Source organism: Tachypleus tridentatus, chromosome 12 (assembly GCF_004210375.1).
Source record: "Tachypleus tridentatus isolate NWPU-2018 chromosome 12, ASM421037v1, whole genome shotgun sequence".
In the NCBI taxonomy this organism is placed as follows: Eukaryota; Metazoa; Arthropoda; class Merostomata; order Xiphosura; family Limulidae; genus Tachypleus; species Tachypleus tridentatus.
Genome location: NC_134836.1, coordinates 75,635,286 through 75,650,399, shown reverse-complemented (window position 1 = coordinate 75,650,399; position 15,114 = coordinate 75,635,286). Strand labels below are relative to the sequence as shown.

General features: G+C 32.0%; 1 protein-coding gene across 2 annotated transcripts in view; it reads right to left on the bottom strand.

Annotated features, from left to right (window-relative positions):
* Positions 1-794: 794 nt before the first annotated feature.
* The window catches only part of LOC143233660 (integrin beta-PS-like), a 43,109-nt gene continuing 28,789 nt past the window's right edge, over positions 795-15,114 (bottom strand). For both annotated transcript variants that reach the window (XM_076470128.1, XM_076470129.1), the window contains exons 18-21: positions 13,553-13,679; positions 11,160-11,276; positions 6,831-6,997; positions 795-3,735 (exon numbers count right to left, since the gene is read on the bottom strand). In XM_076470128.1, coding sequence (XP_076326243.1) covers positions 3,670-3,735; positions 6,831-6,997; positions 11,160-11,276; positions 13,553-13,679 — 477 coding nt within the window. In that variant the 3' untranslated portion in view covers positions 795-3,669. The remainder of the gene's footprint in view (positions 3,736-6,830; positions 6,998-11,159; positions 11,277-13,552; positions 13,680-15,114) is intronic.

The following is a 15,114-nucleotide window of genomic DNA, read 5'->3' as shown; positions in this document are numbered from 1 at the left end:
AATTACAAGTATACGTGGATGTGTTGTATCACAAAAGAGACAACCTGGTAGTAAACTGGTAGTTACATGATATTTTATCACAGCAAACTAATGAAGATATTGAAATACCTTGCAGTGCAAAGTTTCAGGTTTCTAGGTTCTTTCCCCTTAGAGCTGTGGTGGTCACATATTCTTTTGCTTGCTTGCTGATCTCGAAAACTGATGCACTCATGCATGTATGTGGATAATAATATTCAGGTGCACACTCAGTTTGTGTGCAAAATTTCAGGTTTCTAGGCTCTTTTTGTCTAGGAGTTATGATGGTTACATACCCATAGACCCCTTTTATTATTATTATTATTACTATAAATGAAACTTTGTTTTACATCTGTTGCATTAGTTGCAATTGATATCTGTTAGAAAACCTCTTAAAAGTATTTAATATGAACCTGCTTAGATATGGAAATTCCTCATGTTTGGTTAAGCTACACCATTAAAAGCTTGCATGTCCATATTACAGCTAAACATGTTTAATACTTTGTGTTCTTTATTGGCAGTATTGTGAAAAGAAATTGAACAGTGACATGGTTTGGGGTTTTCAGGAGAACAATCTTGGGTAGCATATAACATTTTCATTCAAAATTAAATCCATAAGGGTTAGTAGCTGAATAATTCCAAGAAAACTCATTCAAGCTGTTATTTCTAAGTATTTGTTGTGTCAGTTTTAGAAATATTAAAAGTAGCAGGTCCAAGTTTCCAGACATGAGAACAAAGAAGTTGTCATGAATTCTGCTAGAGAAGAGAGGTACAACACATTGAAACATCACACTTGTTTATTCCTGAAAACACAGTCTTACAATAAATATTAAATCCAAACTGGATAACTTTAGCAGCAGAATGGACCAAGTGAAGTAATCCAGTGAACTGTTTCCTTTGTAATTGGCTCACTACAAAGGCAGTGTTGAGTGCATTGGATGAAAAATAATTCTCATTAAGTGATGTGGATTTTAGTGTAATGTGCATACAATTTTTGTATCCTTTATCACTAGCGGACAAGACACTGCCCACTAAGTACTTTCGTGTTTTTTTTTGGTCCATTCTGCACCTAATTCAACACAACACCAACTACAAATAATGATATTTAATGATTAAATAATAAAATTGCAATAAACAAACAAAATACTGTAAGAAGCAGTTTAAGTAGAAAACCAACAGGGACATTAAAACTAGACTAATATAAATATCAGATCTTAAAGAACAAGCTCTTTAACAGTTCATGTCTTGGCACATATTCCTACTCAATACGTCATGGATGGTTCATTATGGTATAAAAATATAGAGTACATGAAAGGTGGTTAGTGTATATACAAAAACAGTTTATATGTTACTTGCAGAAAACAAATTGAGTTCAAATGAGATTTGAAGGATATCATTTACACAGCTAAACACCAGAGGGAAAAAAAATCAGATCTGTTAACCACAATAATTAAGTAAATAAAAACATACACTTAAATACCAAATCTTCAAAACTGTAACTGGATAAATCATCACATTTATAGAGAATATTGCACATATTTATAAAAACATTTAAAATGTTTTGTAACCTATACTATTCTGAAACCAACATTTAACTTCAGGTTTTGATATTAACATCATTGCTGTCTCTTTTGCTATAACTTAAAAAAATAAGTTAAGGAAACGGGTACTTTCTCTCACAAGCTTTTCACATGTAAATACTGACAAAAAACAAACCATGTGTGGTCTTTTGGAGTTAACAGCATACACTGGTACCATATTAGGGAGGGGGGGTCAAGTTTCTTTGCAGTTCTTCTGAATATATTTGGATCCCCCACTTCAAAATGTTTAATTTGAACTCTGAATATCCAGGTGACCCAAGACATTTTTGAAAATGTAAAAACATGGTAGGAAAAATATCCAATTCATCTGGTTTGATTATTACCTTATCTCACTAAATGCTTCAAACTATATAATATTCTACCTTAATTTTTAAGCCTTTTGTTCTTAGACATTTTGAAAATCAAAATAAAATGGGAGTAACAAATATAAATACAAGCAAACAAGATGAAGCTAAACTTGTAAATAATACAATAATTTCTAAACAAAGCAGAAAGCTACATGTTACAGAAAAGTATACAAAGGTTCAATATGCTGTGACCTAAACATTAATTTCCATTGTGACATTGATGGAATTAGAACTTTCTTTTGCTTTTTCTTGCAGATATTTAGATGAACATTGGTAGATGGTCTGGTATGAAGGTCTTTTGTATGTTGTCACTTTTAAGGGTGGGTATTTCAAACATATTCTGCAAACATTTAGCCAATAGCAACTGATATTTGAGACACCCTGTAATTTATGGACAATCTTTTCTAGATACTTGAAGAACTGAGCAAACTGTTATCTTTACAATATATGTTAACAAGTGGACTACATGATTAGAAGTACAAATATTCAGTGTAACATACAGAATACATTGTAAATAAATGTCCCAGCACTTTAACTTACAAACAGAAAAAAACATTAAGTAATCTACAGAGTATTTCTTAGATCTCTTTAGGATTAAATGAGTCAAGATAGTATGCAATAATTTAGTTTTTTTTCAGATCAAACCATACACCTCTGCAACAAAATAAACCCCACATTTCTGCTTGAAAATATGCAAAAAACAAACAAACATAAAAAACTGCATGGACTGTCTTTGGGTATATAAACCAAAAACTTCATTACAGATATTTTTGTGGTAAGATAAAAAAGTTACAATCGTTTTTGAATTAAAAGTATTTCTTAGATTTCATTATTCCATATGACATACATCAATATCTGTCAAAGAAATTCTTTATGGATAGAGATATTACCTATCCTCTAAGCTTTAGTAACTGCAACATAAAGGATGTGAGTGACCACTGGTATTGAAAAGACTATACTGAACCCCATATCTGTGTTATTACTTGAAGTAACAAATGTCACTGGAACATTTTCAGCAAACTACAATTAAGAAGCAATGCTAATAACATTTGATATTTTATACAGCTGCCAGACAGATTTCTCTTTAATGATTATGTTAAAATGAATTTACTCAAATCTTTCCATGCAAACCAGTACAAAACAAATTACCCCCCACCACTTATTTTACTATTGTCCTGTATAATCAATTAATTTTACTTTCAGCAAAATTTAAAACAGGGAACTGACTGAAGTAAACTGTCAGTGACAATGAATTTTAAGACAACTTTTATCTTATTCCTTCTAATATTTTTTAGCAGAAGTTGTTGGAGAGAGCAACAAGATACTTCCAGTAAAACATTTCTGGAAGTCATTCCTTCATATCAATGAAACTTTTCTCAACTCTTTGGTACTTAACAACGAAACTAGATCAGCTGTAAAATTAATATATCAAATGTTGTTGCACAAAAATCTGTATGAAATCTTTGGTTACATGATAGAAAAATATACATTACAAAATACTGGGTAAATTCTGGCACAAGATATCACTATGTTTTACCACTCTATTCTTCAGAACATGCACTGTACAAGTCTGTTACATTTCTGATGATAAAACCTATCAGCTGGTTTGTCTATAAGCTACTTTTTAATATATTACACAATAACACAATGCAGAGCAACAGATACAAACTAGAGTCATCTAAGTGAACTGGACGAATATTTTCTTGCTATTTTCCACCGTAAGTTGGATTTTTGAACGTCGATGTAGCTTGTTTGTAGATGGGATTCTCACCCTAGGTGACAAACAAAATGAACATTACTGAGCAGCAGTATAAGTGATAGAGAAACTGAAACAAGTAAAATAACAAAGAAATCTCACTAAAGTTACCAGATAAATGTGAAATACTGTAGTCTGATTCTTAAATTTATACATGCGTGCCATTTTTCCGCTGAAACGCGGATTCCCACGGTTTTCAAACGGCCAATGATCACCCACGAGATTCGTGTAAATTCGAGGAGAAAATATGAGCGATTTGGGGGCCGGGTAGGTGGTTTTTGAGGAGAAATCGTATTTTTTCAATGTTTATTGCAGAAAAAAAAAAAAATCTGACCGCCATCTTGGAGGCAGTCTCGTTTCTCTTGTTGCAGGTCTTGTGGTCTGGTATCGTGTGCATACCAGACGATAAAATATTCTCTACGCTCCAAAGAAACAACAGCGATTGAAATGTTTAAAAGGAAAGATGTTCATTTTGATCCTGTAGACAAGAGAATGTGTAAGGACATTAGATCAGCAGCTTCAAAGTATACCTCAAAGCTGAGGGAGAATCAGAAGAAAAGGGCAGAAAGGCTTGAGGCCTATGGTTCTGTGAAATCTGGCCCAGCCACCTTGGCTAAAGAAAAAGTCCAGAAAGCCGCAGAGGCACAGAGAGCTGCCCATTCAGAGAAGGAGAGAAAAAAAGCTCGGAAGAGAGCACTGGAAACCCTTGTCTCAAAAAAGAGGAAAGTAGCCAAGATTGATTAAAGGAAATTTGACTGTAATTTATGCAGCAGAGCAGAAGTTGATATCAGTGACTGAAAAACATTTTATTATTATCTGCAGCATACAGTGCCAGTGGTTTATTTTAAAGCATATCATTAATTTTATTTTGAAGCAATGTCAAAGCTTTCCTTGATTTGCTGTTTCAGTTTGTATTGTGAAAGAATGAAAAATATACTGATATTGAGGTACCAGTAATTTACTGACAAGATTGTATAGATGATCAAGTTTTACTGTAGGTAGTCATGTAGAGTAATTTTAAGTAATTTGAAATTTTAATGGAATACATGTAGCAGAGCAGTAGTTGTTGATGTCAGTGACTGTACAAAATTTAATTTCTGAGGCATATCACGGATATCAGTAGTTTAATATTGAACCATATCAGTAGTTGAATTTTTAAGCAATGTCATAGCTTTCCTTCATATGCTGTTTTAGTTTGTATTGTCAATTTGTGAAAGAATGGAAAATTCACTGACATTAAGGTACCAGTAGTATAATGACAAGATTGCATAGATGAACAATTTGAACTGTAGGTAGTCATGATTAGTCGAAAGAGTAATTTTATGTGATTTGAAAATTTTATGGAATATATGCAGCAGAGAAGTAGTTATTGGCAATGACTGTAAAACCTTTAATTGGCAGCATACCAGTAGTTGATGATGATGATGTTATTGATGACAAAAAAGGATAATAATGAAATGATTTGTATTTGAAATATTTACTAAGTTATTTTGGCTTTATTAACTCATATTACTAATATATTTTGATTTAAAATAAATTTTATCTATTTACTTTTTATTTTATTTGTTAATTTTAGATATTTTGATATATCTTCTAAAAAATGAATGCAAATTAAAAGAATAAATCAATCTGCTAAAAACTGTAAATGAAAGTTATAGTTTTTATTAGTTTGACTTAGTCTTTTAATTTCCTTTTGTTATTTTATATGATATATATTGTGTACTTTTCCAACATTGCAATGTCAAAAAACAAAGAAATTATGTCTCAGATTGCACCAACTCACACCAAATAGCATCCATTTTTTTTAAATTTCCTGACCCCCCTAGTCAGGCGCGGCTGCGCCGCGCTGTGGCACCAGGCTATATGCCTGTTTATAAGCACTTGTAATCTTCTCTACATAATTTTGTTTTAGCCATGAATTTTATGTTCAAAACTATTAGTACTATTTCAATATATATAATCTCTTTTCCTTGGTCATTAGTTTAAGTTCCTCTGTTCTAAATTATCCTGTCTAGTAGGATGCATATACTTCTCTGTTGTCATGGTAATACAACAGAATTACCATATGCCAGACTACTCCAGTTCACCCCCCCTCCAGCAATAACTAGATTCTATTGTAACTAATTTTAAAGAAACTAGAACATAATCTTCCACTTTTAACATAGTTTCATTTATTATTAAAATGCTCACAGGTTCTTATAATTACTAATGCACTTTCTTCCATTAATGCTTCGTTTATGTGACCTGTTTCAAGAACCAGGAAACTAGCTAGCCGCTTCACCGGTTCTTGTGAATGATGGCAAGTTAATTCACACAATATAATAATACAAAAAGGTCAAATAAATAATTAACAGTGTTAAAATAAAAAACGTTATGTTATTAATTCCAGTTCTGGAAACCTTATTTATAAGTGATTTAAATACAACTTATAATAATTACAAGTCACTTGCTAGTTCATGAAAAACAATGTTCATAGTGCCAAGACCAATACTATTTGGGCACTGAATACAGTGATGTAGTGTGGTTAACATATTATTATATATTCTCCTTTGGTTCCACTCATGAGTTCTTAGATTAAGATATCATATAATATATAATTTTTTAATAAAATACAACATTTGATCCACACTGTGCAAGCTAAGCCTAGCTAGGCAATGATGGCATTATAATAAACTAACACAAATACATGTTGAAAAAAACTTACATTTCCTTTTTGTTTTTAACTTGAAAAAAAACCAATGGAGCTTCAATGCATGGATGGTGAAAAAACTAACACAGTCTTTAGGCATGACATAATTGAATATAATGTCTTTATTTTTGGCCCATAAAAGATTTAAAAGAAACTTAAAATTGCTATAAAGTATCTGTCAAACATAAAAAAATCTTCAGATTTGCAGAGGTAGATTCCTGGTTTTCCTACTTTTAAACCTATACAATTTTTATGCTGCCATCTACAGAATTATACTTATGTAATGTTTGGAAACTTATAGAAGATATGTGAACATTTCAAGGATGATGATAAAAACACAGATATTGCACTGTACATGATGATGTCTAACTGAACACTGATGATTTTAACAGCTACCAGTCTAAGGAACAAAATATACTCACAGTGTCCCATTTTGCCATCTGTCTTTCCTTCTCAAACTTAGCAAACTCTCGTCGGTCATGAATTGTAGTGAGAAGCTTCCATATCAATAGAAGTGCCAGTCCCACCAGAACAATTCCACCAATAACTCCAAGAACAATTGCAAGGATGTTGATTGGTTCTGGACAATCTGAGAATTGTACAAACATACATAATCCTCAATTCTTTTAATTTCATGATATTAGAAAAATATATAGGTTCAAGAAATCAATTTAACACAAAATACAACACTATATAGCCCAAGCACTTTCAAAGGTGGACCTTTCTTCAGTTTACACCCTCCAAAAGTGCTAAGGCTATAGGGTATTACATTTGTGTTAAAATTCATTCCTTTGACTTCAACTTTGTGTAGACATTTTCAATGGAACCATAACATAATCTATTATTCAGAAGAACAAAACATATTACAATATCTAGTGGCTTTTAAATCAAATATATACAAAAAAACAGAGATGACCACCTGAGACTTAGAATTCGAAGTATGTAAATGCTAATTACGCAATGAAATCAGCAGGTCAAGTGCAACCTAGAGGTTTTACTTAAAACAAAATATAATTTTATTTTTTCTACTCAAGTACTGCTATTTTAACTGATAAATGAAGTTTTATTAACTCTTCTGCAAGAGGTTTGTTACAATATACACAAGTTTATACGTGTTTGCACACATTAGCCCTGTAGCTGCAGTTTTTTTTGCTAAAAATAAGCACATTTTTTCCCAGATTTTTATACTTTATTTTTGTACATTTCCTTTGTATTATGTAATATTTCAGTGTGTATATATCAGGTCATCTCATAAGTATTGTCTGAAAATTTAATACAAAAAATGCATCATCATTGTAGAAGGCTTTAATAACTAAAATATGTAGTAAGACGTGTTTAGAAATGTTCCGACAAATAAAAGAAACTGACCCAACTCCACTTTTTTCAATTCATTAATCAAATAAACCCTTATGAAGATAGATGCATGAGGAACACATCAGGCATATAATGCTTTATGAGTTTTAAAAAGGCAATAGAGCAGCAGAAACTACAAGAAACATTCAAGGTGTTTATGGTGCAGAGTCTTTCAATGAAAGTAAATGTCAAAGGTGGTATCAGAAGTTCAGATCAGGTGATGACAGCTTAAGTGATGTGCCAAGTTCAGGTCATCCTGTTGAGTTTAATAATGACTTGCTGTTAAGCTGCACTTGATGAAGATTGTGCTGTAACAGTTGAAGAACCAGCACAGAAGTTTAACTGAACCTATTCAACAGTTCACTGTCATCTGCAACAACTTGAAAAGGTGTCAAAACTTGGAAAATGGGTCCCCCATAATTAGACAGAAGCCAACCTTAGAGCAAGAGTGGACATTTGCAATTCTCTGCACTCTCGTGAAAGTAAATCACCTTTTTTGGACAGGTTAGTGACTGGAGATGAAAAATGGATATTTTATAAAAATCTTAACTGCTGCAGACAAAGGATCAGTGCAAGTACACTGGCTAAAGCACATCCCAAAATGGGCCTCCACCCAAGGAAAGTCTTTGTCAAGCATTTGGTGGAATACTGTTTGTGTGCTCAACTTTGAGTTTATGCCACCCAACGTAACAATTATGTCAGACTCCTATTGTCAACAGTTAGAGTGCTTGAATGTTGCACTGAAAGAAATGAGGCCTGCTCTGATCAATCATAAAGGTGTTGTGTGACACCAGGATAATGCACAGCCCTATACAGCAAGGATCACTTCTGAAAATATTGAGGAGCTAGACTGGGAAAAATTTCCACATCCTCCTTATTCTCCAGACCTTGTCCCATCTGATTATCATCTATTCTGAAGCTTGCAGAACTATTTTGATGGAAAAGAGCTTGGAACACATGAAGATGTTAAAACTCTACCCTCTCTACATTCTCTTCCTCCAAACCCAAAGTATTTCATAGGGGTGGCATTGAGAAACTCATGAATCATTGGCAAGAAATAAATAATAATAATAATAATAATGGAACATACATTATTGATTAAATAACACTAAAAATGTTTGAAATCCTTTCTGCACCTAAAATCAGACATTACTTTTAGGTATGACCTGATATATATAAATATAAAAGGAAATCATATGTAATTTTTAAAAAACAATTCAGTATACTTCAAGTGAATGAGTGAGCCAATCATATCAGTGGAAATAAATTATCAACCAATCAGAATTTAGTAATTAACTGGGTGTGTTCTGCAGGCTGTTACTCAAAAGAAATTAAAGCACACCATACAATGTGTTCAGCAACTGCTTGTCAGTTCAAGACTGCACCATATGGTACATTCTGCAGACAAGGGGTTAAGAGTATATACTACAATCTTTGATGCAATATGTGCATTTCATACAATTTTGTAGACTTTTAATAAAGACTACAAGTTTTTGTACACACAAAAAAAAACAGATTTTTTAATAAGATATTTTTAGTAAAGATTTGATTGTGAAAATAGTTTATTTCATTACTAGTTCAAATACAATTTTTCTGTTATGATTGCAAAACTATTCTTCGTCCCTAAAATCTCAAATATTATTTTTGTGATCTCTAAAATCTCCCAAATGCATTTGCTTTTAGTAAGAATTTATATTTTGACTGTTATTTTCTCTACTCTAACTATATGGGGTCTGTAAATTTGATCATAAAAAAATGAAATAAATATAAATTATGCTGTTTTTTCATTCCAGAATGACTACAAATCATAACACAAAAATACAAATGTTTAGTCTAAGTAACTTAAGTCTCATAACATTATATATTTATTGTTATTATGTTGATCTTCCAGTTATGCCAAGCTAACATTACATAACCCGCATTGATGAGGTGCACATGCACTCATGTCAGTGTATCCAGCAATATACGACTGACCTTTAATATTTACAAAGTGAACTGTCTTGGATGTGTTTTAGTGGACTAGTATTTTGTAATATAGTCAAATTTCAATTATTATACATTATATGTATGTATATAGATTATTGCTATTTAGAAATAAATTATTAAATTTGTATTTTAAAATACATACAATAAACAAAAAATAAAGCAAACAATTATCTCTTCTAGCTATGACCTCTGAACTTAGTTGCTGCTGGACTTGGTTTGGTAAGCCATTTAAAATTTTGTATGTGGAGGATATGAACCAGAATATCTTTTTATGTTTGATACAAATAAAGTTGAATAACCAAAGATCCTAAATTCCTAAACCAATACCATAGAATTCCATCGCAACTGATCAAACTCAGTAACTTAACTGCATTTAGGTTGGAAAAAAACAACAAAAAACACGACATTTATAGCAGAATAAAGACAATTTACCTTCTTGATATCTTGGTTTGAAAGGATGTAGTAGCCTTTTCACAGATTAATACAGATAAGAAAACCACTAAGGGGACATTGTAAGCTACTGACTGGTTATTCATGTCATTTATTGAAGTAAGTGTATACAAGGGACTGTGTTTGATTCAGCACATATGCCATATCTCAGCAAAATAAAAATATATTAGGTTCTTAATTTATTTTCTAGCTTGTCAAGATTAGTAACTTGAGTTTGTTATTCATATGAAATGACAGGCTTAGTATTTTGACACTACAAACACCTAATCTGAACTGGTGCTGCATTCAATATACTATGTGACTCACAGAGCAATACTTAGGTGAATTACCTTCATTTTACTTTTAAATTAATAAATTAACTTACATACAATATTAAAGTTTGAATTATAATGATATAAATTCATAAAATAATAGTTCAATAAAATTTTGAATGCAAGTAAACAAACACGATACATGGCCTTTGACCCTTGACCTGTCACAAAATGCTTAAAGTTCAAAAAGACTGTTGAAACTAGCTGAAAAACTGTCTTGTACACATAGGAAGGAGTGGTGTGCTCTAGATATGACAGCCTTATGATAGATTCTTTCCAACACGAACTAAGCTACAGGGCTGCTATTATCAAGTCTTCAGATAGATCATGATTGGACATGGAAATTACTTGTTTCAGATATAATGAACAAAATAAGGTAAATCAGTGTATAACACTTTCTCCTAAAAACCTCTTAGTGAAGTGAAGAAATTGTTTCTTATACCATTTTTAAGGCAAATTCAATGTAAAAAACAGGAATATAACTTTGGGGAGTGGGGGTTAAATAAATTGATTCTAAACAACACCAAAGGTAAAGAAAAATAATTAAAAATTATTATTTTACACACACACACACACATATATATAACAACAAAGTTTTAGGTTTAATACTGATCTAACAACTGTTGATTTTAATTCAGAACTGAATGTCACCTTTTGTCCTCTGGGCCCAAACCAACGGCTTGTTGTGTTCATCAAGTTTGTAGACGAACTTAAATTTACAGTCGTCGTCATCACGGAAGACACACATTCTCTGGCCCGGCTCTTTCACTAGAAAAATTTAAGATATTTTTATGAAAAAAATAACAACAAATAAACTTTACAAAAACTATCAGTGAAATTATAAAGTCTCTAACACATTCTCTGCTGTCGTGAGTAAAGGTATACCTCACCCACATGTAAACTTAGGATATCTGTGATTTTAAAGAAACAGATTAAGTTTGATTAAACATTGAGTCAACCTTTCTTATCTGTGACCCATGAAGCATCACTATGCTCATCTGATTATCTGATACAGTAAGTATATGTTGTAAAGTCTTCTGTATTTCAATCTCCACCTGTTCCACTTTCACTACAGAAATATTCACTAGAAAATTATGTGGAACTTCTGTATTAGAATCTCCAGTTGTTCCACTCTCACTACAGAAACATTCACTAGAAAATCATGTGGAACTTCTGTATTAGAATCTCCAGTTGTTCCACTCTCACTATAGAAACATTCACTGGAAAATCATGTCCAACTTTTGACAATAATTCAATTCTCCTCACAGGTTATTGCTCTCTTACTTTTATTTGAAGATAATTCAGATTGTTCTGGCTTACTTTTATCCATTTTGTATGGGCTGAAAAAAAAACAACAAATCCTAAAAACTGCAATTATAACATCAGAACCGAAGCTTGTAGAGAATTTGTACCAAAAGATGAAATATTTCCATTACAGGCACAGTGCAAGAAAATATATTAAAATTTCAAGTGTTTTTAAGATTTAACATATGGGTTAAATTATGCATAAAGGTTAAAATTCAAATGTAAATGAAGATAATTTGAATAAAATGTGTCAAAATATGGATAAAGAGCCTGTTTTGTGAAAGATAAAACTCTTTATGATAAACCTGTGTTTTACATTATTCCTAAACCTAGTTTAAATTTACTATTGTAACTACATATGATAATAGTGTTTATGCCTGTCCAGTTAACAAATTAGCAAACCTATGGACCAAATGCCAAACCTGGCACATTCCCACCCAAATAAAGACAGGATGGCTCTGCATTTAGAACTGACACCCTTAAGTTACCCCCTGAAGCCCCCATGTCTTCCCTGTGCAATGAATAAATAAGTCAACTACTAAAGCATACCTTTTGTATAAAATACATCTTGAAGTACACCAGTAACTATTACCAAATTAAAACGTTTTGTATTTTTCACCAACAACTCACCACTGAAGTTCAACAGATGTAATGAAGTTACTATTCTAGGAAAATAGTTAGATTGAAGAAATTTAATACAAAATGATAAAAACCCTATAAGTGAGTACTTTTGAAAGGTACATCTTTCTAATTTGTTTGGGTTGTACAGTGGGTTTAATGGAAATGTATAGCTCCAACAAAGTATCTCAATAAACAGTTTGGTATAATTTAAACCTTTACTTTAAATATAACTATTTATATTACAAATGGAAGCTTAACATAGTAGTTACTACAAATATTAACAGAGTACCTATTAAAAACACAGTTTTACTTTGTCCAGATAGAAGTTACTACATGCACTAACACAGTACTTGTTAAAAAACAGTTTTACTTTGGCAAGGTTTTAATACACAACTCACTATCCGATGTCTATCTTTTGTAGACATACAAGGAATTTCACATAAGTGTAAACTGCACCTTAATTTATTAATTCAAATTCCTTTGGTTACTAGATGTACAAAGTTCAGTATTCTCTATAGTGAACACATCTTATACAAAGAGAATATATTCCACAGTCCCAGTGTTCATACTTGTGAAACAATCTGTATAGAGTTCTGATATTTTCTATAGTTTGTACGTTGACAGCGTAGAGCTAAAACGTATAGAATATTCAACAGTTTTTACATTCTCAATATTAATACTCATGGTAGTTAAAATAGTATATATTATGTCTTAATAACTTAGCTCCAAAACATAAGAAAAAGAAGGTTAAATTAGGTCCATAATGTTAGAAGATAAACTTATTTTCACATCTAACCTTACTTTCTTCTCTACTCGATACACTTACATTTTATAAATAAGTTTAATCTTATTGTCTTAGGACAAAACAGCAGTATTTCACATTACTAATCCCATTACAGACTTAACTGTTAAGCTTAAAAAAAACAACTCCTTCGATATGTGGTGAATGATGAATTGAAGCTAACCTTTCAAAATTAGAAACGGCTGCTAAGATGTGATTAAACTTAAGGGTTTATTCACTTTCATAAACACTATTTTAATAGGGCTACCAATCATCTCTCAATCTGCCAGAAAAAAATAAAACTGTTTTTGTACTAAATGACACTCAGTAGGCTTACCCTCTGCTTCACTAACTTCAACAGGAATAAATGAGCAGTTTTTGCATTCTTCAACAGTCAGCGGTCCAGAATCAAACATCAGACACTGAACACACTCTTTAAGGTCTTCACAGAGACCTGGACAAGTCTATAATATTAGAAAAACAAACCACACTTGTTTCATCTTCAACATCACAGTGTCGCAATACTTTCAATAAACATTTATACCATTTTCAATATATACACATTTGTTTTCCAATATATACATTAAGTGACCAGCTTTTAAAAAGAAAAAAAAATCATCTAAGCTATGTTACAACATTAACTGATGGAGTGAATAAGACAGCACTGAACAAGGATTGGTGAGCTTACAACAGACATGCTGGCATAAATCAATCACATTTTTTTCCCCTTTAAATAGTTGTATTATACTCTCTATAAAAGTTATAAAGGGGTACTCCACTTGTTGAAAGTGTCAGAATACATTAGCTATCACATTCCTTTCAATTGCACTTCATTTCAGTTAAAAACTGGAATGAGTGTAAACAAACAAGATCAAAAATCTTTTTGTCAAAGTGTCTTGAACTGAGATTTTTCTAGGTTTCAACTGAAATCAAGCAGGTTAGAGTTCACACTTGGTAAAGCAGGTTTTTAGTGAAATCAAGCAGGTTATAGTTCACACTTGGTAAAGCAGGTTTTTAGTGAAATCAAGCAGGTTATAGTTCACACTTGGTAAAAGCAGGTTTTTAGTGAAATCAAGCTGGTTATAGTTCACACTTGGTAAAAGCAGGTTTTTAGTGAAATCAAGCTGGTTATAGTTCACACTTGGTAAAAGCAGGTTTTTAGTGAAATCAAGCAGGTTATAGTTCACACTTGGTAAAGCAGGTTTTTAGTGAAATCAAGCTGGTTATAGTTCACACTTGGTAAAGCAGGTTTTTAGTGAAATCAAGCAGGTTATAGTTCACACTTGGTAAAGCAGGTTTTTAGTGAAATCAAGCTGGTTATAGTTCACACTTGGTAAAAGCAGGTTTTTAGTGAAATCAAGCTGGTTATAGTTCACACTTGGTAAAGCAGGTTTTTAGTGAAATCAAGCTGGTTATAGTTCACACTTGGTAAAGCAGGTTTTTAGTGAAATCAAGCTGGTTATAGTTCACACTTGGTAAAGCAGGTTTTTAGTGAAATCAAGCAGGTTATAGTTCACACTTGGTGAAGCAGGTTTTTAGTGAAATCAAGCAGGTTATAGTTCACACTTGGTAAAGCAGGTTTTTAGTGAAATCAAGCAGGTTATAGTTCACACTTGGTAAAGCAGGTTTTTAGTGAAATCAAGCTGGTTATAGTTCACACTTGGTAAAGCAGGTTTTTAGTGAAATCAAGCTGGTTATAGTTCACACTTGGTAAAGCAGGTTTTTAGTGAAATCAAGCAGGTTATAGTTCACACTTGGTAAAGCAGGTTTTTAGTGAAATCAAGCTGGTTATAGTTCACACTTGGTTAAATAATCTTACCAGAGGTTTTTTCCTTAGTTCTTAAATAATCTTACCAGAGGTTTTTTCCTTAGTTCTTATACGTACAACAGATGTAAATA